We start from the raw sequence: 27,543 nt of genomic DNA on the forward strand, positions 1-27,543 counted from the left end.
AAAAGAGGCCATGCTGTGTGTACGTGACTCTCCCCTGCTAATTCCTGGATAACCAAGGATAGAATCCAGAGACTCACACTCTACTTCCTTTCCTGGCTCTTTGCTTAGTATCTCTGGATCCGCCCGAAAATGGGATTAAGGAAGAGGCTCCATTCTTTACAAAGCGGAACTCAAAATGGTCCAGCACTTCTTCCTCTAACCCAGGTACTAGTGATTCTTATCATAATGTAGAACAAATTCCACGTAGAAACTTAAGGGTTAACAAAGTATTTCCACTTAGGTTTTCACGGTTGCCTCCTCACTGACCTCATGAGGTACTGAGTGAAGACAGTACCTCCCCTCCATCTATATTCTGAAGATGCAAGACATGAAGTGACCTGGCCCAACACCGCAGAGCTAATGAGTTTTAGGCAGAATCAGAATCTGAATCCTAGGACTCCACATCCTACCTTCTCCACCTACACACAGCCTCTCTCTAAGCACCAGTGTTACACATTGGCCCCTTTACAACGTCTGACCAGGAGCCTCCCTCCTGTCAAACACAGAGCTAGCTGACAAGTCAAGCTTTGGGCCATTATTTCATTTTCACTTCTGCTTCAAATGCGTTGTCTATTTGGAATATGGAAGTCAATCTAATTGGCTTGCCACATGTGTACCTTCCCCTACTTGAAAAAAGCACCATGTTATGTTTTTATCTGTCGTCGATGACACCTCCAGTTCTTCCCAAGTCTTCATACATAATCATTAACAGCATGAGAGATTCTAGCACTGAGTTTGCAAGGCGGGCTAGAGTGGATTGCATCAGGCCTGACTGACTGGCAACTCTCTAGCTGAAGCAGCCTGCATGCAGACTTTTAGAAAAAAAATTATCTGAATCATGAAACTTCTTTATGACATTTTCCAAGGGGCTGAGTTCTAATATTGGGTGCCAAAAACAAACAACAGAACAAAAAAAATAGGGATCGGTTAAAGGTGGAGATAGACATCATAATGAGTGTCTCTCCCAAATAGACCATCCACAAATATTTTCCCATTTGTATTAACATGCAAAGAAGTGAAAACAACATTGTACCTGCAATTAAAAGAGAAACAACTGAAACCATCCCAAAATGATTTAACGTCATCCTTACCTCCCAGAAATGCTATTCTAGGACTATAAACCAGCCATCTTTTCAATTCATTGTAATTTAGTGTTTCATACACTAAAATGGACACTAAAATCTGTCATTATTACTGACCAAGCTATAATCGCACCTACTCGGCCTGCCAGAGCTGTAGATTCTGACTCTGTGAGCTTAGTTATCCCATTTTGGTTTTTTTCGGTCGAAGAAGTAGTGGTTGGGCTTTTGTTTGTTTGTTGTTAGTAAGGAAAAAAAAAAAAAAGAAAAGAAAAAATTAAATGCAGAAAATGAACCCCCCCACACATTTGTGCTTTTTGCACATTAAGTATGCACTTGGTGAACTGTTATATTTAAATATTTTTACTTTAACACCGTAGATGTCATCAGAAAAACAAACCAAATTAAAGACTTCTCCCTAGTGAGTGTTCTAACAAACCCCTCATTTTCTTCAGGCTTAATGGAGACAAGGAATTGCTCATGAATGTGATGTTTATCAAAAGAAGCAAACCTGAGAAAGGTGATGAGCAAGGGGATGAATCCTTGGCTAGGTAATGGGCCCCATTTCTCAGGAAGAATACTTCTGAACATATTTAAGACAATGACAATAACTGTACCGAAATCAGAGTACAAACTTCAAAGAGTTGTGCAAAAGGTATAGTATTTTGTTTGTGTGTCTCCAACCCTCAGGAGCAGAGGGTAAACCGTGCTTGCAGAGGGCCTTATACTACGTATGCCATATCCCGTATATACGGTGTATGTTGACGCCTCATTAATTAGTTTCCATGGTAAAACTGAAACCTTTGAAGGAACTCCCTCAAGGTGAGAATGAGGAGACACGACTGCCCAGGAACAGTTTTGTTTGGAGTATTTTTCCTTGTAGCAAAACAGCTCCTTCCATGGAGTCCATTTCTTCACTTTTACTTAATAAAAAACAATTTTTTCCAAACTCCCTCCCTCCCTTCTTGCCTCAGAATGTATTTATCCCACAATTCCAAGTCTTCTCACTCTGTGAGAGCTGAATTTTCTGGGGTAGGCCCATTACTCAGAGTTTTGTAAAAGGGTAACTCTTAATAACGAGATGACCAAGCTCTTTTAAATGCTAAACTATTGTGATACTGATTATTCTTTTTTTTTTTTTAAAGATTTTATTTATTTATTTGAGACAGAGAGAATGAGAGAGAGAGAGCATGAGAGGGAGGAGGGTCAGAGGGAGAAGCAGACTCCCTGCCGAGCAGGTAGCCCGATGCGGGACTCGATCCAGGGACTCCAGGATCATGACCTGAGCCGAAGGCAGTCGCCCAACCGACTGAGCCACCCAGGCGCCCTAAGCTATTGCATTTTTTTTTAAAGATTTTATTTATTTATTTGAGAGAGAGAATGAGAAACAGAGAGCACGAGAGGGGGGAGGGTCAGAGGGAGAAGCAGACCCCCCGCTGAGCAGGGAGCCCGATGCGGGACTCGATCCCAGGACTCCAGGATCATGACCTGAGCCGAAGGCAGTCGCCCAACCGACTGAGCCACCCAGGCGCCCGATACTGATTATTCTTATACAAGCAAAGGATTATGACTGGTTTACCGGCGACAAACAATGGTGCCAAGGTTGCGCGGAACTAATGTGTTCCCAGCAGGCCTATGAATATTTGCCATTCTTCTTCTTTTAGTAACTAGTTCCAAATGAGCCAGCTACGAACTTTTATACAGCAAGAATGGTGTAAACTGCCCCTCATAAATCTTCTCCGTCTTAGGCTCTATTTCCAGACCATTGAACGAAATAGCTGGTATTGCACAGTTATGAAACACACTGTTCTCCAAAGTCTGTGCTTCATCAGCAATTTATTTTAACAGCCATATCTCCCTCTCTAAAGGAACTGAAACTAATCATGCATTGTCCCAAATGCCCAGATACCACTGATATCAGATGAATTCATATATTATTCAAAAAGCTGATCTTTTTTTTTTACTTATTAACATGACTCTTAGGTAAACTGTATCTCTGTTATGAGGGACTTTGCTTTACTCCGAGAACAAACTCTTAGCTATGGTAGTTAAGGAGCTATCCTTTCCTCTGTATCTACAAACACTTGATTGGAACGCTGCTTATTGCAGAGATGATTAACTGAAAGAGAGCGTATTCCCATTCGGGACAGAGTGTCAAGAGAAGATGAAAGCAGGCATTTGTAATTCCTCAGAAAAACAGGCAAAAGGGTTTTCAACCTTAAGAAATCCGACTCTTACATAACATACACCTTGATCTTGGGTTAATACATTAAGATTCTAAAGATAATCAAATAATCCCTTATGGCAGCATCAAGTTTTCCATCTTAAAGTCCTTTCAATGCGCTAGTCAACTCCATCATGCCACTTCACGAGGCCACAAGTGCAAATTATAGTAGTTCTTTTCCGATATCATAAAACTTAAAGTGCTGCACAGTGAAACTAAAAGCACGAAACATTTTCCGAACAATGTAAACATCTCTCCAAAAAACAACTTCCCAGAAAGACTATGGGCTAGAACAAGAGGCCAGTACCTGGGTTCTCCCAACCAGGCCACCAAGGCTATCAGTCCCTACGGGTCATCAATCAATCAAAACTGTAAGAAACCACTATCCAAAATAAATAAATAAATAAAATCTTTAAATATTCAAATAAAAAACTGTTCAATTTACTTTACAAGCTCTTTTTGTTCTAGAGCAATATATTCAATTGAAAATCTTATCAGCTCTAAGTCTGAGCCATACCTCAAAATTAACTGTGAAGCTCTCAGAAATTAAAGTTGTCCAGGCCCTACTTACATCTGAGTCTAGGTTCACTGGCGTGGAGTGGGGCCTGGATATCAGTATGTTTTTAAGCTAAAATAAAGAGTTGAGAACCATTGCTTTGAACAAGGGGATAGGACTATAGCATTATATTCCTGCCCCTGTAGCTCCAGCTTCAGTTACTGTGATTTGTTCTTGGTGCAGAAGGAAAATGAATATCCTCACACCGCAAAGAAGAGCAGATGTCAAGACTCTCTGCCTATCTCTTGGAATGAGAACAAGTAAGTTCTCACGGAGGCAATGAGGAAACAGTTCTCAAAAACTAAAGAAGTCTTTTTTCTAAGATGTCAAGTATATAGTAAGCCCAGCAATTGTCTTGAATTTATCACAACAAAGATAAAATTCCAAAGGAACACAGTACTTTCAAATTTTCCTAACTCTTTTATGATCCAATACAAAGGCAGGATACAGTCACATCGTTAATAGTGACAGAATGGCAATAATTTGGGAAAACTATCACCTCCCCTGTGACTTGAATGTAATCTCTAGGGCACCATGAACACCACAAAGTCCCGACCCTTCCCCTACTCCATCCCCCATCTGAGAATCAAGGCTAGATAATCAGGAGATGAGCTGTGTGGCCCGAGGGACACTGCTTGACTGTTCTGAGCCCAGTCTCATTGAGAGGCAATAATACTTATTATTCCACCTGCCTGATAAAGTTGCCAATAGGCCAAATGAGATCATCAATATGAAAAATTTCATTAACTGTAAAAAGCTCTAATAATAACATTGTTAATATTACTAATAAAAAGCATTCCTTTGATATGCATGAACTGTAGACTGAGAAAATTAGCTCCTTAAGAGAGGCAAAGATAGTCAATCCACATTTTAAGACAAATTACTATAGCTTAACCAATTCAAAGCTGTCAGTCTCCTACAGAGAAGCTAAATGTAGTCAAAAGGTACAGATTTTCATTTATTCAACAATTAACATGACAGTAGTGGGAACAAACTCTGTGCATGGCCCTGGGCTATATGCTGGGAGGGCTACAAAGCTGAAGGAGCCGCCAATTCTGCCTTTAAGGAGCCTTCAGTTCAGTGACAAGGAAGAGGGCCATCCACACGGCAGGACAATTTCAAAATTAATAAGTCCTTTAGGAGAGATGAAGACAAACCCACTCTGTAAGCCTAGACGAGGGAGAAATCACAGCAGGCCTTGCTCATGCAGCTGGAGATGTGGGGTAACCTGAGTGAGGCATGGGAGAAGGAAAGGACTGGACGCGTACAGGGAAGAACAAGGAATCTATTTTGGCTACACCAAAACTACGTAAAAGGAAGGCATGGAGGAAAAAGCCGAATTTCTTTTATTCCCATAGGCATCCAAAATAGCTTCGGGAAAGTCCACTGTGGTCGGGCACCAGTGCTAGTTGCTGGGGGTGCAACCTAAAGCCAGCATATCGTAGCCATGTCATAGCAGAGCCAAGTTACAAATTGTGACAACTGAAAGGACAGGTGCTTGGAGAAACAGGGAAGAGACAGAGAAGGCTCTCTTCAGAAGTGACAATTAAGTCTGGAGCGCAAGGAGGTGGGGGGTGGGGGGAGGGACACGATGACAACCCAGGGTGCAAAAGCTCAGAGACACAAAGAAACTCGGGGCATCTGGAGGACAGAAAGAAAACCAGTATAACTTGGGAGGCAGAGGGAGGGATTTCCAGCACGAAACCTGTCCTGACAAACACTACAGAAAGAAAAGAGGACTGAGAGGAGGCCACTGGGTGAATGGACTTATCAGTATTAAGAGATGGTTTCAGCTGCATTTAAACTCTAGGACATATATCAAGATAGACTAAGGATCAGCCGGGTAGACCAGAACTGGGTTTGAATACCAGGAGCTGGTGCTAAAATATAACCTAAAATGTCTCAGTGACAGAGACAGATATATTAGAATATAATCTGAGTCTTTAGAAAAGTGTCACAAAATCAAAAGGCAAGACTGGACCAAAAGCAAAAATCAATTAGAAATTAAAGTACAGCTGAGGAGCAGAGAGGTCTCAATTGAGATCGAAGAACATGTAGTCAAACTAAAGCTAATCCTACTGCATATAACATCTTTTATCTAGGAGTCCCCAGCCCCTGGAATCTGAGCAGAGAAGACTGACCCTGTTGTCCATTAACCTTGTCATGGCCAAGAGTACAGCAGGTCATAGAATTGAGGGACATAATGAAAGATCATTTGGATCTTTCCAGGAAAAAAACAAAAACAAAAAGGAACATGAAGTTAAGGAGATGAGATTCTATGGGGGAAAAGAACATAGTTAAGAGATGAGGCATAATTAAGGTAAAGAACGGACTTTGGAGGATTGGAATTGAGGCAGATAATGAAAGATCATTTGGATCTATCTGGAAAAAAACAAAAACAAAAAGGAACATAAAGTTAAGGAGATTCTATGGGGGAAAAGAACATAGTTAAGAGATTAGGCATAATTAAGGTAAAGAACGGACAGAAATGAGAAAGTGAATTTCTGATTTCAAGGTCTTCGAAAAGAGACCTTGGCGGAAACAAGGTCCAAGGTGTGTCTAGGTTTGTAAGGTGGCTCCAGTGAAACAGATAGAAGGTCCTTTTGAGTTAAAGAAGTCAAGCACCGGTGTGATTTCAAAGAAATTAAAAGCAGCTCTATAGTTCAAGGAAATTAAAAGCAGCCTTGACTTGGAGGACAAACCAGACCCCAGTCAGGGATGGAAGAGGTCATGCCGGCAGGTGGAGAAGGATGTATGAGCAGCCAGCACCATCACACTCAACACCGCTCCACGCGGTGACTCATGGGAGACTCTGTTATGTGCCTCGGAGTGTCGGCGACCACCAACACCCCTCACACCAACCTTCCAGGCACTGGATAGGCAGTGAGGCTCAGATTTAATGTTTACATAAACTGAGATTTTTTTACCCTGACGTCAATCAGTCCAAACAAATTTGGACTTTATAGCATTAGTATTATTCAATCTCCTATAAAAAAGATCTTCTGATATATATCTAAAATATATTCTCAATATTATACACATGTATTTCACTGCAGTATAATCTTGAAGAAATTAAAAAGGCAAATTATACATATCTACCTGGAAAATACTGAAGGGCATGTGCTCTGTTTCTTTTAACGATGTAAAAAAGCCAGACCAAAAATCAACCGCCTGAAATTGGCTAAAATGAAAAATATTAAAAACCTAAATAGGTAAGAACATGGGTTTAAATTTACATTTCCAGTAGTAAATATTCATATTCAGAGCTATCTGATAAGACTTTTAAAAATTTACTGGAGGGCCGCCTGGGTGGCTCAGTAGATTGAGTGGACAACTCAGTAGATTGAGTGGACAACTCTTGATTTTGTCTCAGGTCATGATCTCAGAAAAGTGAGATTGAGCTCCCTCTCCCCTCACCTTCCAGTAGGGCTCTGTGCTCAGCGGCAAGTCGGCTTGAGATTCTCTCTATCCCACTCCCTCTGACTCTACCCCTGCTCGCATGCTCTCTAATAAATAAATAAATCTCTTAAAAAATTTTTACTGGATATGGGAGAAGTGCAGTAAGAAGAACCTAACTCATGAGGAAGAGTAGGAAAATGCTAATTGCACACGATCACACCATTCTTTGGATGTGTGTTCTCAATGCTGCTGCCTACATTTCACTCACCTTTGTGATTATGACAGCACCTTTGCAATGCTGAACAAACATGGAGAAGATACCCTGCAAAGATGGGCCTCTATGCTGATGATACAGCATTATCTTTTTCATTAAGACAAGGAACGATGGGCAACATACAAAGATGACATGTATGGTCTTATTAAATCACACTGGCATGGGGGGCCTGGGTGGCTCAGTCATTAAGCATCTGCCTTCGGCTCAGGTCATGATCCCAGGGTCCTGGGATCGAGCCCTGCATTGGGGCTCCCTGCTCCACAGGAAACCTGCTTCCCCCTCTCCCACTCCCCCTGCTTGTATTCCCTCTCTCTCTGTGTCTCTCTCTGTCAAATAAATAAATAATTTTAAAAAATTAAAAAAAAAATCACACTGGCATGGGGGCATATGGATGGTTCAGTCGGTTAAGCCTCTAACTCTTGGTTTTGGCCAAGGTCATGACCCCAGGGTTGTGGGATCGAGCCCCACGTCAGCTCTGCCCTCAGTGCAGTCCACTTTAGATTCTTTCCCCCTCCTCTCCTTCCTCCCCGCCCCCCCCGCTCCTCCCCCTGCTTATGCTCGCTCTCTAAAAATAAATAAAATCTTAAGATCACACTGGCATGAATCAATTATTTATGACAATTTGAAATGGTGGGAATCTTTTTTTTCTTAAATTTCCCACTCTAAATTCTCAAGAACCATGGAAAATGTATTTAATTAGATTATGTTCTAATGCAGAACAAATTTCTCCACCCACTCTCTTCTCTAGCTCACTTAATGCTATTTTACCCTCTAATACCAGCATTGGGGGGTTTTAAAAGATATTTCCCTGACTTTTGGGTGTCTTACTGCGGAACCCAAGGACTTGGGAAGAATCCAGCTTCCGATGGAAAATGGTGGAGCACGGATTTACCACCGAGTCCTGAAAGACTCACTGAAGGAAGAAACACAGGGCAAGTCACCGTACTGACTCCCAGCTGTGCTAAGATGGAGGGGAAATGGAGCTCCTGGAAGGAGTGGAGAGGGATTTCCACCAACCCTTCTCATTGTCTACTGAGCCATGGATAAAGCTAAAGCCGGAAGCAGGTCTCAGTCCTTCTGTGCCTGGATAAAAGCTGGCAACCACTGCCAGCAACCACTGCCTTCAAGAGTCTGTTACACAGCAACTGTCCCACATACCTGCACAGGCTACTCATACTTGTGACAAAGGCAGGATCTGCCCAGCCCAAAAAAACTTCCTCATTGTAGAATTTCAGAGCCTTACTGAAAAAACAAATTCTAAAATGGGTATAGAGTATTCCTTTTTGCTTACCAGAACTAAATCCCCACACCCTCGATGCCTCCAGCCGGACCCGGCTCCGTAGCCATGGGACCTGTGTGCGCAATGGCACAGAGCCCCACTCGCAGAAGGACCCTGAGTGGGTTCAATGCTCTACCGCTGCCATCTTGAAATTCACACTTTTTGACTAAGGGGACCGGAATTCGCATTTTGCACTATACTCCACACATACTCCACCTACCAATTCGTTTAGCTGGTCCTGTCTCCTGCAGAACCTGAAGGAATCTGAATCTCCTGGCTTATCTGTGACTGGAAGCATTTCTTACAGGTGCCTGGGCTCTAATGTAGCTTTGGGAAGCTGCACCCTTACCCTGGCATTGTTAGCTATGTGGGAGAATTTTCTTTTTAAAATACTGTTGCTTTTAATATAATAAAATAATTCACCCCAAGGGCGGGGGGAATCAACAATACAGAGGAAGGTATACAGAATATTAAGTGGAAGTCCTCTTCACCAGTACAACCCCACTCAATTTCACATAGCTCCCTAAAAGTAACTATTGTGAAGAGACAACTTTTGTTAAGGAAAAAAAAAAAAATACACACACATATGATTTGATACAAATCATATATATACGTACACACATTTATATAAGAGACAGTTACACATATATCTTTTTTAAAAATCCCAATTTTGTATGTTACTGGACTAGATGGAGAAGACCTTTCCAAATCTTTCAATGAGGCAAACCAGCAGCTCCAAACAACGTGTGCTATTTTTCATTCATTTCAGAGTCCTCAGCTTAGAGGATATCAAACTACTCTTCCATTCCTCCACAACAGGTACCTAATTTTAGGGCAAAGCAGAAAGAACCAGAGATAACCAACTCGCTGGCTTCTCCTCAACTGTTAAGTTTCGATGAGGAATTCAGATGATTGAGACTCAAACAGAGATAAGCCCCAGCTTTGCCTATTATTGGTCATGCTGATTGGAACAAACCTCTGGATTTGTTTCCCCACCTACTGAACAGGGCAATTTTTATGAAACCTCCAAAATTTCTTCCAAATCTGGCACTCTGGGTTTGGGAGAAACTATTTCAGTCGTCTATCCTTGCAACCTCACCTCACCAGGGACCGTTCCACTTAAAAAATTTTAAATTCTTACTGCCCATTTTCATAATTCATCTTCTCTTTCCACTTCTCCTGTTCACTTATTCCATCGATAACTGTTCTGTTTCTTCAGGAATAGAAACCTTTAGGGATTGTTAGCCTCCCTGGCTATTTTTCTTATTTGTTAGACCTTTCTTGTTTTTACTTCCCTCTCAACCCAATGGACAGCCACAGCCCAGCATTTCAAACCCTCTTTGGACAATGTCCTTAAATCCTCTGCCATGCCGTCCTTTCAAAACAACTATCATTTGTCCAAACTAAAATTCCTGGCCTCATTCCCAGCACCTGCTTTTCTCTCACCCCATATGTCTTACTGACTGTACACCACAGAAAGCTCGGTCCCACCTGCCATGACCCCATCCAAGATGTATCTTTCTCAGTTGGATTAATACAACAGTCTCCCAGTTGGTCTAATATTTTTGGTTTTCCATTCTTATTTATATTCCAACTATTGCACCAGTAATCTTCATAAAATATAGGCAAATAAAAACATAAGCCTATTCAAGTCACTATTCCCTTCAATACCTTCCATCTTCCCTTAAGCCTCTGTTAATCGATTCTTTGCCTCTCACCTCTCTGTACCTCTCATTGAACATTTTCCATCTCAGCTTAAACAAAACTTCTCCAACTCTCCTCAAGCTGACCTCTTACCTCTGGACCTCTAAGTATGCTGTTCTTTTGGCTTGGAACACTATGGCTCCATCCACTCCCATGCTCTGCCTGAGTTGGCTAGCTCCTTTAGGCATTACCATAGACATCACTCCTCTGGAAAGCCTTCTTTGACCTCTCCCCAACATGAGACTTTGTGTTTCTCAAATGTGAAAATACAGCAGCCTGCCCTTTCCCATCACAGCACTCATAATACACCTTATTTCAAGTCTATAAACTCTGAACGCAGGGACCACACTTGCAGTGTTTATCACTGTATCACCAACAGAATACAGGGTCAGCACACTGTAACACTCCATCTTAATGTAATTGATTTCTTATTTAGCTTTAGAAGTTATATTTTGACTCCTAATCCTGAAAGTTACCCATGAATAACATACTCTACAAAAAATAATTTATGTGTAAATTCACACAGTGTTCAGCTCCAGGAAGTTGGGAGGTTTGAGAACTAAAATTATCTAGCATTTATGGTCTTGATCTTTACATGTTATTTCTTCAGTGGTTAGCATTTTCAGGGTGATCTCTGGGGTAGTTCCCCAGCCTCAGCACCTCCCCGAGGCTCAGAGAAGCTCCCAAATGGGAAAGGAATAAATCTGGTTCCCTCACTGAACCCCATCCACCACTTATACTTCAATACCATCTCATCTCCCCCAGTAAAGACCAAAAGATTTTAAGGATATCAGAAAGAGACTGAAAATCTTTGACAAAAGGGCAGCAGGAGATAGACTGGAAATCAAACGAGTCATGGTATAGGATAAGGGTGAAGGGTGAAGTAATAAATTAGAATATTCATAGGAATAGTAAGAACGACAACAGCAACAACATACATAGCAGTTTATAGAACACAAAGCCTTTAAAAACTAATTTAGAAAGGCAGAGAAAGATAGGAGAAGGAAGAAGAGAGGAGGGGGAGAAGGAAGGAGTGTGGGAAGGCTGGGAGTAAGCAAGGGAAGGAGGGATGAAGGAAGGAAGGAAAGAAACTAAAGTGTCTCAGACTCTTTTCTTATTAGCTCGGCAAGAAAAATAAGAAATAGGAAACCAAAAAAGGTCCTACCTAAAGTGCCATTTCTACCCACCTCTACAGACAATGAATGTTATTCAGAACACTGCCATAGTTCACTGAGAACTCTTCTGAAGAACTTATCAGCCAACAGCAGTCAAACCTATGACTTGACTGCTTTAATATCCTTAGAGTCATCTATAAATATTTGGAACTTGACTTGAATGAATCATGTATGGCTTGGGAGTAAGAAGGGGGTTAGAAGGAATAAAAGGAAGAATGTATTGATTTAGAATGTTCATGAGAGACCTTAAAGTCTGAAATAATACAAGCAAGATGGGTAAAGAATCTCATTAATTCTATGTGCTTCTTACGCATTTATTAAGCATAAACCATGTAGCATCCAATGTGCTGGCTACTGTTGTGACATAAATATCAACGATCTCTGGAAGACATGGTCTACGTACCCAGCATGTCTGGACACATAACCCACTGGAATCACGAATCAAAAGAAAAAGCAAAACTCAAAACAAAAAAACAAAGCTTTGTAACTGATACCTGTGCCCAAGGATAATAATAATGAAAACCAATAAATTCATTCAATGTTTACATATATAGCTCTGTGCTAATTAAGCATACAACATACATTTTCTTGTATAATCCTTAAAATAACCCAGTAAGGTATAAAGAATTGGCACCTCCATCTTATTTTATTTTATTTTATTAAAGATTTTATTTATTTGACAGGAGAGGTGGCAGGCAGGGGTAGTGGGAGAAGCAGGCTCCCCGCTCAGCAGAGAACCCGATGTGGGGCTTGATCCCAGGACCCTGGGATCGTGACCTGAGCTGAAGGCAGACGCTTAACCATCTGAGCCACCTAGGTGCCCCTTAGCACCTCTATTTTAAAATGAGACATTTGATCACAGAGTTTAAGTAACTTGCCCAACACCAGCAATAATGATGTATCCAGGATCCGAACCTGAGAGTCAGCTTCCAGGACCCCGAGCTTAAGTTGCTCAAAGCAAAAACAATGGGCAATGGTTCTCTCTAGTATCTTGACCAAAACCTAGATGAGCTTGGAATAATGCATCCTAAGGAAGAAGTGTGTCAGTAAACTTGAGTTCCATTCTAGAATGCAGCCTAATCATGGTCATTGGCCAATGAGATAAATACAGGTAACTATCAAAAAATAGCTTATGACTATCCATCCAACCCTGAAACCAAATCATGAGTTGGATTTTGGAATAACGGGATGGTTAACGATTCTTCTCTACAGCAATAATCAAAGCATCTCAACTGTAGCCACATAACCATTTGGTCAGCAAATTTTTAAAAAAAGAGATTTTTTCTGACAGACAAATGGATGAAAAGATACTAAGCAAGATGAAGTCACAAAGACTTACTTCCAATATGGGATCCCAGAATGAATCAGCATGCACTATTGAGAGAGAATTCCAGATCACCTAAGAAACATAACACGAAAGCTACGCTCCCCGCCCCCCGCCCAGTCTTACTGGGAGATACTTATTTCCGGGGCTTGTTTATGTCCTCTTTTATATAAAGTGAATTCCAAAAGAATAATAGTAATAATATTAACTATAATGTGGACTCAAACATGAGAACTGCTTTAGAAATTTAAATCCAAATCTCTCATGCTTTTTCCTTATCATCAAATAAGAAATGTTCTCAGTATATAAACAGTATGCCTGAGTCTCTGCCTTTTTTCAGTATTTGACAGAAAGGAGGCATTCCCTCAAGTGATAAAGTCATATTCACTAAGGAGTGATCAGAGGTAAGTTGGCAAAGTCTTGGAAGAGAAGGAATAGAGCTCCTTAGAACCAAGCCTGGTGATGTTGAGAGGAAACTCCAAGGATGCCAAGAGGAAGGTTTCCAGCAGCAGAGCAAGTGAAACAGCAGGAAGCCAGGAAGCATTAGCTCCATAAAGAGGAGACAAGTGTGAATTAGAGAAGAGGCTTGCAGTCTACTACCATTTAAGTGCTTACTAGTATGAGAGCTAAAAACTCTTCAGAATGAATAAATGGGTTAAATACAATGAGGATTACCATTTAAGTGGAGCATTCTAACTTTGCTTCAGATCATGGGAATTCTACAAAATCACAAAGGAGAGAATTAGCTGAACAAAATAGTTTAATTTAATGGGAAATTTATTTCAGAAGGGGAGCTAAGGAAAATTTCTGGAGTTAAGTAATGACATTTAGAATTAGGAGACGTTTATGTAAAAGCAATGTCCAAGAATAAAGTTAAGTAATAAGAATTTTCAGAAAGACCTAGAAAAATCTGCGAGAGAGACCTGAGGCACTTTGGAAAGAAGAACAAAGAAAAATGTAAGCTCTCTCTATATAGGAAATAATTAGAATAGAGTTTGACCTAAATTAAAGGAAAATACTACACATATCTGAGTATAAACATAGGAACACACACACACACACACATACACACACACACACACACTCTTTCCTACCTTAGAAATCCCCCCAAAGACTAAGATCAAAATGTTACTTCTGTTTCTTTTCTAGTCTAATTAAACATGAAATGGTGCCTATTGCCTGTTATCAGTTTATGCATATTATGGGTTAAATAGAAAAATTAATATTAATTGAGGGTGTCACTTCCCTGCCACATTTATTTGACCAATTCAGAGGAATAGTGATTATAAAAACAAGGCAGCACTCCAAATTATATACTGAATCATATAGGCTCATCTGAGGGGAAAAGCCAAAGCCTTAACTGGTGTTCCCATAAAAAGATACTCTTATAAACTCTAAAATTTAAGCCTCATTCCAGAAATTATATACCAAAGCATTTCCTCAGAATCTGAACCCCTTTTAAACTGTAAAAAGAAAATTCATAAGATGAAAAAATAAAACCTTCCAATCATAAAATTTCCTCAAAAACCTCCATTACATTTTTAATTCTTTACTGATCTGATTTTTTTTTAAGCCAAGTTGAGTAGTTGGAATTGTCTTTTTAATTTAAATTTCATAAGAGAATCACAATGCACATTCCCTGACCAGATTGTGTGTGGCCTATTTATTCGAAATGTTTGATTCCATATGGATTTCTTCTCTTTTATTTATAACTTCCAGAAAGGATTCTCTGTAATAAGTTAGCAACTCAAGGGCAACCAGTTTGAAATCCAGGTCCTGAGAGCACTGTACCTGAGGTCTGCCACCTGCAATGTTTTCTAGAAGGACAAGGGAAGGCACACAAAGCTCGAACTTCGGTGTGGAGCATGAACCAAGTGTGAGCCACAAGTGGGTGGTCCACTGAGGTCAGGGTTAAAGTTCACAGAATAATTTGGAAATTATTCTCAGCTTGGATCTCGTTTATGAGGCCTGAGAATACACCCTTTAATTAGAATACAATTTCCAAAGCAACCACTCCCTTGACTTTCCAGAGCTCAGTTATTCTCAGAAAAGTAAAAACAGCCTCATCACTCTGACAGCTAACAGTCCCCTATAAATTACGCCTTAAATGTCCAACAAAGAAAGCAGCAGGCGTCTGGGACAACGTAGATGTTAGCTGCCAGCCTTCTAACCACGCTCCAGAATAGATAGAGAAAGAGAAGTCCTATTAAAGCAGACTCATTCTCCTCTACTTCTTGCTTATGCAGCTGAGCCGTCCCATGGACGCTCGGAAAAAGAGTGGGCTGTGCATTTGAAAATGTTCCCACACCCCGGCCGGCCTCATTTTTCTGATGATCCCTTCATCCAGCCAACCTCACACTACAGTGGGAACACTAAAATCAATTCCATGAGAGCCAGCTGCCCGCCCCTTCCCCAGTGCTCGGGGAACCACACAGGACTCCTGGAATGGGAGCCAGCCCGGGCCTGACTCACCACAGATGTTCCCCTCCTCCCCCACACAACTCTGAGCCAGGGCCTTCTTTCCAGGGCCTATTGTTACTACAAAAGATTTTACCGGACCCCCCAAAATATGCTAGATGCCGAGAGGAAAACACACCTCCCTAACAGTGGGGTTAAGAAAGACAGGCAGTGAATTATGCAGAGACGACCACCTACTCTATGGGGAAGGCCAAAGAAGAAAATCCAGACAGCTCTGGGGAGGCCAGTGTCAGGGAGCTGGAACAGCAGAAGCTATCAGAGTGTCAGACCTTGGTGGCGCCTGGGTGGCTCAGTCATTAAGCGTCTGCCTTCAGCTCAGGTCATGATCCCAGGGTCCTGGGATCAAGCCCCACATCGAGCTCCCTGCTCAGCGGGAAGCCTGCTTCTCCCTCTCCCACTCTCCCTGCTTGTGTTCCCTCTCTCTCTGTCTCTCTCTCTGTCAAATAAATAAATAAAATCTTTAAAAAAAAAAAAAAGAGTGTCAGACCTTGAAGCGCTAGCCAGACTTGAGTGGAGTCTAAAGATGACCTAAATCGTTCCGTTCTGGCAAATCCAGATATCAGATTTTTCTGGAGAGCCAACAAAGTCGCCTTTGCCTAGAAAAGTGTGACCCGGAAGAAGACAAAAATACAGTTTCTGAAATCTGTAATCAGAACTCAGAGTCCGAGGTCACCCGCAAATATTCGGAAATTCTTGCCAGCTACATTTTGGGCAGGCATGGCATTGCTGTCTTTGGCCTTTCTCTTCTGGATATCCATTCGACTATCCGTTTTCCCAGCAGCCTTCCCACAGGGGGTCATAATGCTCCATCTCTGCGTTTGTCCAGTGCGTGTTAGTAAAACTAGACCGTGGCTCCCAGATGCTCCCGTGTCCCATGGTACAGGCTGAACCATCCTTATCTCAAAAGAAACTATTTCATGCAATTTACAGTATTTTTTTTTTTTTTTAATCACTGCCCACTTAACCAGTTTAACAATAGGGAGAAAAATTCATTTTAAATCCTTTCCCTTTAATGGTATGAATTCTGTAACTAAGATGGAGCTTCACCAAACAGTATAGTAATAATCTTTATACTTACATGCTTACTAGAGAGAATAATTCATTCTTTGAACCTACCAGGGGGAAGCTCCAGGTCTACAGAACCTGATGCAGAATCAGCTTTTTTTTTTGAAGATTTTTATTTATTTATTTGACAGAGAGAGACACAGCGAGAGAGGGAACACAAGCAGGGGGAGCCGGAGAGGGAGAAACAGGCTTCCCGCCGAGCAGGGAGCCCAATGTGGGGCTCAATCCCAGGACCCTGGGACCATCACCTGAGCCGAAGGCAGATGCTTACCGACTGAGGCACCCAGGCGTCCCCAGAATCAGCATTTTGAATAGCACCCCAGTGACACTGCTGTTGTCAGGCATTCCCACAGTTAAATGAAAACATACCAAAGCTTTTGTATATATTCTACAGAGCACTTTCAGGGAGAGAAAGAGAATAAAAAGAAACCAAGTAGTGCTAAAAGTGTTAATTGTAAAAAAACAAAAAAAATGAAAAAATGAAAAAATAAAAAACAACAGTTTGGAATCATTTGACTACAAGAACAGGGACCAGAACAGTATCAACCTTCAAAGTACTGTTTATTGTCCTTTTGCTCTGTCTTTATCTTTTTAGTTTCACAGTCCACTCAGAATTGTATGACTTCTACTTCATCAATGCTCAAGAAGGAATTAAGTTTAGGGGCACCTGGGTGGCTCAGATGGATAAGTGTCTGCTTTCGGCTCAGGTCATGATCTACAGGTCCTGGGATCGAGCCCCACGTCGGGCTCCCTGCTCAGCGGGGAGTCTGCTTCTCCCTCTCCCACTGCCCCTATTTGTGCTCTGTCTCTTTCTCACAAATGAATAAATAAAATCTTAAAAAAAAAAAAAGAAGGAATTAAGTTTAACTATATCTCTATGAGAATAAAGTCCAAAATTTACAGGTCAATTCTTCTTTAAAAAAAAAAAAGGATGAAAATGGACAGACAGTATTACTTATATCCTAGCTCTACATTTTAAAATATTCATGAATATACTTTCAGATAAACTCTGTTGATTTATAGATTTCTGGGAGAATTATATGGAACAATTAACTGAAAGCATATTATCATAGCCATATACCCAAATCACTCTGATTTTCTCTAAAAATACTCACTTCGGATGAGTTCGTCATCTGAACAGTTTCCCCAAATGGACTGGTCTTGCATCTCTCCATGTGTGAAGCAGCTATCGGTAGCTTGAGTTATATTTCTCTCAGTATTTTCTTTATCACATTTTTCTAAATAAAACAAAAGATATATTATTATTAAATGTTACATATTTTTCTATTCTTTTTTAAGGTTTTTTTTTTTTTCCCCAAATGCCTCCAAGTCTGCCATAACTTAAGAAAATGGGAGCAGTATCTCTATTGACTGTTGCATAGGTTATTGAAGCAGTAACAGATTTACTGAGCACCTACTACGTGACCAGCATCGAAGAAACAGACATGCATACAACAAAAATAACCTGTTAAGATTATTAAGTAAGTCATCGTAACACACCAAGTGGTCTGCCATGACAGAGTCATGTGCAAAGGTCACATACAAGATGAAAGTGAGTCTGTACATGTAGGGGGCGGGCGTGGAAGGGAATCTCCAAAGGAGAAGAGACCCCACTGAACGGTTGGGCTAAAAGTCAGACTGCAGTTGAATAAGGAGCGACTGAGAAGTGAGAAGGCGTAGAAAGCAAGTGCAGAGTTCTCTCTGTGGAAACTCGGGAAAGAGGCAACGACTGTGTTACGCATTCTCAGAAAGGGAGGCTACTGAGGATGGGAGATTTATACATGGGTTTATGGGTCCTCAGGGGGAAAGCCAGTAAGGAAAAGTAACATCTTACCGGAACATAGTAACTCAAACAAAAAGCTAACTGTAACACAAGGTAAAATCCATGTCATCAGAGGTCCAGAGCACTGAAGAGGTTTGAAGGAAGAAAAAGAAACTCATCCCAATTCAGAACTCAAGAAAAGCACTAGAGAGAAAGGTGCATGTTGGATGGTCTTTAAAACATTCGCAGGAAATCTCAAAGCAGAGATGGGAGAAAGGCAATGCCTGGTAGAAGAACGGCGTGGGCAAACTCCGCAAGCAAAGGTTCCAACACTCTGGAGTGTGAAATACTTCAAGGGGGACATTAGGAGATAAGACTGTAAAGGTTTGATTAGGGACACAGCATGGATATCTGAATGAGAAGGTGAGAAATCTGGACCGAATTTAAAGGCAAGACGAGTGAGTCAAAGTAGCCACTGAAGCTTTATGAAATGCCTTATCAGAGCCAAGCATTAGGAAGATTAATACATTCGTACACAGCAATGTCTCAATCCTGACAGTGTTTTAACTCACTTGGGGGGTTTTAAAAAACAAAACAAAACAAAAACAGATTCCTGGGCCCCACCACCAAAGATTCTATTTCAATTTGGGTGTGGGGCACTTAGGTAATATTATTGCACTTAACATCATTGAGAATCACTGGAGTATGGATGTACCTAAGAGGGAGAAGAGAGTAAGGGAAACCAAAAGAGAGACTTAGAAGAGTCCAGTTTAATCAGAGTTTAATCAACTGAATGACAAGATGGGGGAGGGGGGAGATGTGAAAATCTAACTAGAACTCTGCACAGATAATCAGGGAAGATGGGACTGGAGATGATAGAGCTCTCTCGGTCAAGGATTTGACTGGGAAAACCTGGAGACCAGAATAATTTATTAGTTTAAAAAATATATATTTGTACATAGTAGATGTTTAGGCTTTGTGCTAGGCAGTAAGGATGCAATGAATTGTGAGATGTGGCTCAGGCCTTCATGGACTTCACAGTTTAGTGGATGAGTTTAGTGTTGCACATCTGAATTTGCAAATCATAAATAAATCAAGTTATAGCTGGAAACAGTGATCTTCCTAAACTTGACTGCTAAAGCCATTTAAATGAACGGGCCCATCAAAAGAGTTAATACATTAAAATAAGAGTACCAAGAGGGGTCTGTACAATTAGAAAGGAGTCAGAGAAGGACGAGAAGCTGGATGATGTCAAGCCATGGAAGCAAGGAAAGGAAAGAGATTCAAACAGAAGTTGTTAGTCAACTGTGTTAACATTTCCAGTGGAAGGAAAAAATTTCTGCACATGCAAAAGTTTCTCATGTACCATGGGGATTTCACAACAATTGAAAAGTTCTGCCATGAAACACATTTCAACACATGAAAATAGATGGACACCCTCTTAGGAAACTAAATCCAGAGGCTAAAGTCTCTGAAAAAAAGCAGGGTCTTCAATGCTAAGTATTTTCAGAAAGCAAAACCATATTCAGATAGCAGTAAAATATAAATCAGAAGCATGCTAAACCAATATGTTCTAGAAGATTTATGTAACATTTACTCAGCATTATCCGAGAGAAAACGTAATCTTCCTGAGAGGTGTTAGTTTCAATTAAAATCTTTACTTTTTTAAACAACTCCAGAAATCTTTCCACTGTTACAGTCAACTCAAGGCCTTTCTGAGATTATCAACAAAAGAGCTTTTTATAAAAACTCCCTAGTATACATAAACTAGCTCAGCAGCAGAGTCCCACGTACTTGCAGCTACTGTTATGTAGCCAACTGCCGCCAGGTGTCATGCTAGTAGGCTTGATTCAATTAGTAACTTTAATTGAAGCTGAATGAAATTAATTATATAATTTTGAGCTGTTCAAGCTTAATTCCATTAAAATTAATTCATGAAACCAGGACATTATGAAGCATTGCTGACTAAAAGAAAATAGGTATGAATAAAGCCTCTAGACACACTTGACTCACATTTGAATCATGTCCAATATTCAAGTGCTCAACATAGGCCCTCTAGACTCTGCACTGAATAAATGAAAATGTCATGTGGTCCGTATGCACACGCATCTAGTGGTGACCCACTAGTAAGGGGAACATAAAGTTCCTTCTGCTTTAAATTTTATTAAGGAACAGTTTCACTTTTTTTTTTTTAATTTCCTTAACTGTGAAATTCTAGAGTTAGTCTTCCTCAAGTTAAAAAACAAAAACTACCATTCTCTGTCCCATATATTCAAGAAATAATCAATAAAATGTAATTACTCTCATATCACAATCATCAGTCTCTCCAACTTTGCCTTCTTTGAAAAGTAAATGTCTTGGCCCAAAAGTTGGTCTCAGCTTTTTGCTATGACCCACAGCACCCAGCCCAAAGCAAAGCTGAGAAAAAGTTCAAAGTATAAAAATTAAGTTGACTTTTGTCAATTCTCCACGTCTATAAACTAAACTTCTGTGACCACTTGAGTGTTGTACAACTTTCTAACATATCTATATTATTTTATTAACATATCTGTAATATTTAATGGAATACCTATATGGCGGCCTCATAGACGGTGCACAATTACATCTTCCACTGAAGAAATGCACTGAGGCAGAGGAAGAGTTAATTGGTAGACAACTGTAAGATGAGCACCACAATGTCCAGCCACAGAACCAACTTTACTACAACTTTCAATACCTTGGGTGAGCCACTACTCATTAAGATGACCAACAGGCAGTTTCTAATAGCAGATTTCTAGGATCAATATGGGTTTATGGTGTTACTTCTGAACTGCAGAAGCAGGGCCACAGTCCTGGTTTCATCACTTCCTTGCTGGGTTTACAAAGGTTTGTAGTTGCTATTCAACTAGTATGTGGTCCCCAAAGAGATAGCCCATAGATAATCAAGTAACTTCATGATGCATGAGATCAGTCTGTACCTTCCTACAAGAATTCTGTACACACATGCAAGCAGCACTCCTCCCTAACTTAACAATTTCTCTCTTAAAAGGAAACCTCCATCGGCTCAATAATGCCGTTCTTCTAAGCCAGTGGTTCTCTACTGCAGAGCTCTTTAACCATCAAGATGCACAGGTCCCAACCTCAGAGGGTCCCAATTCAGGGGGTAGGGGAGGAGTTTTGTCATCATCATAGATAGCCAGGTATGAGGGAATCTGCTCTAAGTTCTTCTGTTCTACACAATTTAGAGAAAACTTAGAGGAGAGCCTATCCAACACGGAGATACACATCTTGCTTTGCATCACCTCATCACAGGATTCCAAGTTATGAGAAAACGCAATTTGACCTCATCACTCATATAGAGGGATTTAGTTCTGTCTCTGTGCCAGAACTATGAGAATACAAAACCCGAGTTATAGATAACACTTATCAATTCTACTAATAGATGACTATAGAAGCATGTTTTAGAAACTAAAATAAAAACTGAAGACACTTTAAAAAGATAAAAGATAGCACTAGACCAGAGAATAACTGCCTACTCCTGGCAGCCACTGCCAAAAGGCTGTTTTCCCAAGAATTCTAGTTACTCTGAATACAGAAGTACAGAAGAATCTTTGGCTGGGGTGGTGCGGGGAACCCCAACAACAACCAAAAACCTTAGTCCCTGACAAAAAAAAATCTTCTAGCTGTGGAGACCCAACATACACACAAAACAAGAAACCACAAAACTGAAGGTAATAAAAATTGCACTGGGTTGTAATTCTGACTCAGAAACTAACCAGCCGTGTGGCTGGGGCTCATTTTCTTCAACCAGAAGTGAGGGCATTGAGCTGGATGGTTGCAGAGGCTTTTGACTCTAAAATTCTGTAAATCTGACTCTGCAAAAGGGCTAACCAATAGAGCCAAAACTTCATATACACATTGAAGGGCATTCAGAATGGAGTGGAAGAAATCAAAGAAAAGCCTTTGTAAGGCACTGGATTTGAATTAATTCTCAAAGAAAATAACAAGCATGAATTAAGCAAAAGAATCAGAGGAAAATAATAATTCTAAGCGATCAATTTACATACACTATGTCCTATGCAGAAATGACTACCTTATAGGATCAATACACTTTATTTTTTATTATTTTTCTAAAGAAAGGTATGGATGGTCAGAAGCAATCTCTCTCTAATCTCAATCATTCCTACTGAAGAAGGAGAAAGAACCAGGTAAATAGAATTTCCAATTAATTAAAAATTCTATAATATTTTACCTAGTTGACATTATTCAAATTTAAAACTTTGAGAATGAGAATTTCACTTATCTCAGAGTTGGGGAATAACCTAGTTGAACGGTGATTAACAGAAGAAAAATCTAAGAGCATTAAAAATAAGCAAATTAGATAATAATGTATGTATAACATTATATTATGTTCCATGCCAGACAACAGCTACTCAGCTGGTATATGGTTGTTAAACAAGTTTTTAGAAATGAAACAACACTTCCTTTTGTTGAAAGAGTAAATTAATTAATTTTTGCAATTACAGTATTAGCAATTTTCAAAGGACTTTAATATATAATATTCATTTGATCTTCAGAATCATCAACGATATTTTAAGAAAGAACACATTAGCTCCATTTTACTGATGAGAATACAGAATGAGTCTCAGAGATAGATATTAAGTTGAAAACAGGATAAAAGTCAGAGCTGGAAAGCATCTTGAGCTCAGCTAATTTCATACTGCAGCCAGTGTAGAAAGACCCACTGCAACACTCAGCCCTTCAAAATTCCGAGGAATCACACCTCACAAAGAAACACAGCCCATTCTTGGTCAGTTAGGTTTGTTAGTAAGTTATTCTTTATTTTGAACATAAATTTGCTATTAGGTTATTTATAACTAGTCCCAGTTCTGCCTATTGTAGGTACAAACAATAAACGTAAACCTTTCTAAAAGACAACAGTTCCAACTACTGAAGAGGGATATTCTTTCCATCAGTCTGTAATCAAGCAAATATACTATCTCAATAGCTAAATGCTATTAGCACATAATAGTAAAAGAATCTAGTCATGCTGCATGAGGAGGATGATTAGTTTGTCGAAGTTACTAATGAGCTTTTAAACATAAAGTTCTGTATGTGCCACGGTCTTCCAAGAAATGGAGACAATATTGTCATGTAAAACTCCAGATGTATCTGATTCTTTCCTGATGAACAAAAAGACTCTCATTAGGTTCCCTGGGACAGAAATACCATCTCTAAATTGTACTCTGCACTAGAAATGGTTAAGAGCAGAGGATCTCAAATCAGGGCCCCTGGGTCCACCACTAATGCTATGGATCCTGGGCAAATTAGTTTTGTCAAAATAGGACTAGAAACAGTTATCTATCTCATAAGGTGGATGGGGAAAGAAACGGAATCATGCCTGGGAAGCAGAGTTTCTGGTATATGATAAAGGCTCATCTACATTTGCTATCAGTAGTTCACTAACTGTTAGGACATTAAGCATCTTTTAAAAAGTTATCATATGGGAGCTGTTGAGGGCAGTAATCTATTCAATAATCCCTATGTGAAAAACCATGCAAGAAATCTGTTTCCAGACGGAGTATAAGGAAAATTATTGCCTTCTCTGAGAAGCTATAATTTTTTTTTTCCTGATGCACGGTGAACATATTTTAAAAAATGCTTTCTTTTTGACCCAAATTTACAGACAAAACTGAGTGAATCTGACCCTACAGTCTCTCTGTACATTTCAATTTTCCCCCATGTTTGGATCTTCTAGGTACCTATATTTTCATTATGTTTTAATCTTCTTTTAAAAGATACTCTTAAAAGCCACCTGAAATATTCTGCTGAACTAGGCAGAGGTATGTGTAAATGCACAAACCAACCATCACATGCATTTTCTACTTGTTATCCATACTTCATTTGCTTACTTCATGAAAGACTAATATAAATGATGGTGCTTGGCAGAAATGTTTATAAAACCTCATAAAACTTAGGGTAAAATACACATATATTCATATAGAAAAGGAATATAAGTATCTTTCTTTATACTTACATTTGGGGGCTTCTGCATGTTAGATCTCATCCAATCCAACTTAATATTTGATAATAATCTATGACAGATCATTTATAATCTATGTAAGATGTATATTCTTACTGCTATGCAATCTATATTCAGACCTCCTTTTTCTGAAAACAAAATTGCTTTAAACAATTTTTACTCTTCCATTAAAATACCAGCATTATTTCAGATGATCTATGTGTGTTCTGGTTTATGAAATCTCAAGTAATCCAAGACAAGAATCTCTGAGAAAAGTAAAAAATCTGGGTCTGTTTGTCCCAGAGGCTCAGAACAATGTGGAAATCTACAAATGCTTCCCAAATGTAACCTTTAAAAACCAAAGACAAAGCAGCTTTCAGGAAGACCGGAGGCTCTGGAATTTTACTTCTTCACTCATCAAACACAAACAAACAAACCCCTCAAGCCTAATGACCTTCAAGAAGCACAGCAAAACCAACCTGCTTTGCCAAATGCTCTCAAATGGATTAAAATCTCATTGTCCAAAAAAAATTAAGATAACCAAAGCATTTTTAACAGATGAATGAGCATGTGCACAAAATTTCATAATTCTGTAAAGACAATAAAGTTATTATATAAGCACAGATCATTATGAAGTTTATAGAAATAAACACCTAAATCAATTGAATCGATTCACTGTTACCGATATTTTGAAAAGTAAGACTTCTGAGCAAAATCTAAAATGCATTCCTTCAAAGGGCTTTTATGCATTCAGAAGCTTATGGTGCATTTACATTCAAGAGTGATACAAATGACAGACTCAACTAGTTCAAAGGCTGGGGGTAGGCAGAGCGGGTTATACACATAGCACAGTGGAAAACAACTCCAAAATCAGATCGATATACAATTGAATACGACTGTGCAAATGCACGGGTACAAAATGCAGCTACAGTTCCGGTAATATCTCAATAAATCAGGGCTCTAAAATAAATGGCAGAAGGAGCAGGGAGAGGTGAGGTGACAGCAAGCTGATACGCGTGACCAGGACACATTGCTTCAGCCACCTTTATCTCCTCCCTTCCACATCTAAACCTACAGTTCCTCCTCCTAAAGACAGAGTTTCAGGATGACTTACCCTGAGGCATAGTAAACTCCCGCCTCTTCAAACAGATGTTCAATTGTGTTCTTTCAACCAAGTATACTCAGGCTAACACCAAACACAGGCTCACGGAGTTTGGAGTTAGCCGGGCTTTTAGAGGTCTCGGGCCAACCTGATAACCTGAATTCAGATGAATACCTTCACCATCCAATATTCCCAAGAACAAGCTGAGGAGCGTAGGCATGAATACTCCCAGGACGGGGACACAGCCTTAGCACACCGCTTACCCCAGTTTGGGACTGCTTTGACAATTCAAAGATTTTCCTCACAAGTGGCTAAAATCTACTTCCCTGTATTTTTCAGTGATTCATCATATTTTGCTCATTGCAATCGAAGTTAAGTCTAATCTTCCTTCCATGTAACAGTCCTGTCTTAGAACTAATATCTCATGCTCTTGTGTCTTTACCTTCTCTGTGCTAAACACCCTCAATTCCTTCAGTGTCTTTTCAGGGCCTTTTTTTTTTTTTTTTTACATCCACCCTTATGGACAGGATAGTCTTCTTCATCTTGTCTAGAAAGCTATTATGAAAGAGTTTTGTCTGACTGCGAGAATCCAGAGAGGCGGTAACTACAGCAGTTCTCTTACTTAGCAATCGACTAAGCCTATTACAAAAAAGGAATTGAGGACTCTGACATCTTCCCCTTTTTTCCAAATGAAGTCACACATCCGTCTTTAGTCTCTTTTCATGATCACTGTTGTAACGCCGCAATTCTAAAACTTTTCTAAGCAAGCTATAGAACATTTCTGCTATCTAGCACTTGTCTAAATAGGGATTAAAAACTATGGCTTATGGGACAAACCCTGCTTACTCCCTGTCTTTATAAATAAAGTTCTATTAGAACACACACACACAAGAAAACCTTCTCTGTTACCTCTCAGTTCTATCAGGTGGGGATATAAGTAAGTGCGAGAGGATGGAGAAGAGCATTTCACATAGCAGTGAAACCACAAATAAGAGAATCAGAACTGTATTGGAATTTATTTTTTGGACTTCAGAATGATAGACACAGATTATAGGTCAGGGGATGTATCCTCTCTGGTAATTCTCCTAAAGGCCCAAACTAGAAGCCTCTCATAGAATTCACTAACCTGGCTTTTCTTTGAGACACTGCCTTTTTTGGATTCTCCATTAAGACAACCAACTCATTCTGGCTCCACAATCTTCGTCATCTCATTAACTTGACCACCTCATTAAAATGACCACCTCCAGGAGAAGAACTTTTAGATCCATTATTCTAGGCCTGTTCCCATGCCCTGACCTACAAATTTGAAGTTTCAACTCTACATCAATAGATCTTTAGCAACTCCAACTCGGCATTTCTTAAAATTCATCACCACTTCTCTTCTGTCCCTGTTTCTCCAACTGTAGTCTGTATCTTGGTCAGTGGTATTCACAGAATCATCTTTCAATTCTCTTTTCCCTGCCCCAACATAATCATTATGAGAACCAGCTAGTTACAACGTCCCAATTTCTCTCAGATGTAGACTCTTCCAGTGCCCACTACCAGTGCCATCAATCTTTATCTCCTCCAACCAGAAATACTTTCAACACAAAGACTGGGTATGTTACTCCTTAGCTCAAGAAAAATTAAATTCATTTTGCATATTGATGAAAAGTTGGAATAGTTATTTTCACGTTGTATACATCTTAATGTAAGCTCCTACACCTTTCCCATGCTCCATAATTTCATCTTGCATTTCGGTGAGAAATAAAGAGTAATACCCCTCAGAAAATGCATGTTACTTAAGTGATGGAAAAACTAATAACAGATTAGGTCCACATTCATAGAGCCCCAAAGACCAAGGGCTGATCCATCATGGAAAAGAGTAGGAAGACTGTATCTTGGAGGGGAAGCCGGTTCCTTTGTACTCGGCCAGCTGCCTGCCGAGGGCCTGTCACCTACTCAACCACAAATTGCTTTATTTTTAGTGCTCAACTCTGCATAAGGCAAACCAAAAAGACCTACAAACTGTGTGTTCTTCAGATGGGATCACTAACAGTCCAACCCAGACAAAACTGACCTCTTGCCATTCTGAGTTTCTCA

The 27,543-nt window shown here is 39.9% G+C and overlaps 1 protein-coding gene across 1 annotated transcript in view; it reads right to left on the reverse strand.

Moving 5' to 3' along the window:
- Positions 1 to 27,543, reverse strand: part of MDFIC (MyoD family inhibitor domain containing) — an 89,641-nt gene that overhangs the window by 53,301 nt on the left and 8,797 nt on the right. The window contains exon 3 of the mRNA XM_045864380.3: positions 17,712 to 17,834. Coding sequence (XP_045720336.1) covers positions 17,712 to 17,834 — 123 coding nt within the window. The remainder of the gene's footprint in view (positions 1 to 17,711; positions 17,835 to 27,543) is intronic.

This window comes from Mirounga angustirostris, unplaced genomic scaffold (assembly GCF_029215605.1).
Source record: "Mirounga angustirostris isolate CCGP_5_RB_7025 unplaced genomic scaffold, mMirAng1.0.hap1 SCAF_12, whole genome shotgun sequence".
In the NCBI taxonomy this organism is placed as follows: domain Eukaryota; kingdom Metazoa; phylum Chordata; class Mammalia; order Carnivora; family Phocidae; genus Mirounga; species Mirounga angustirostris.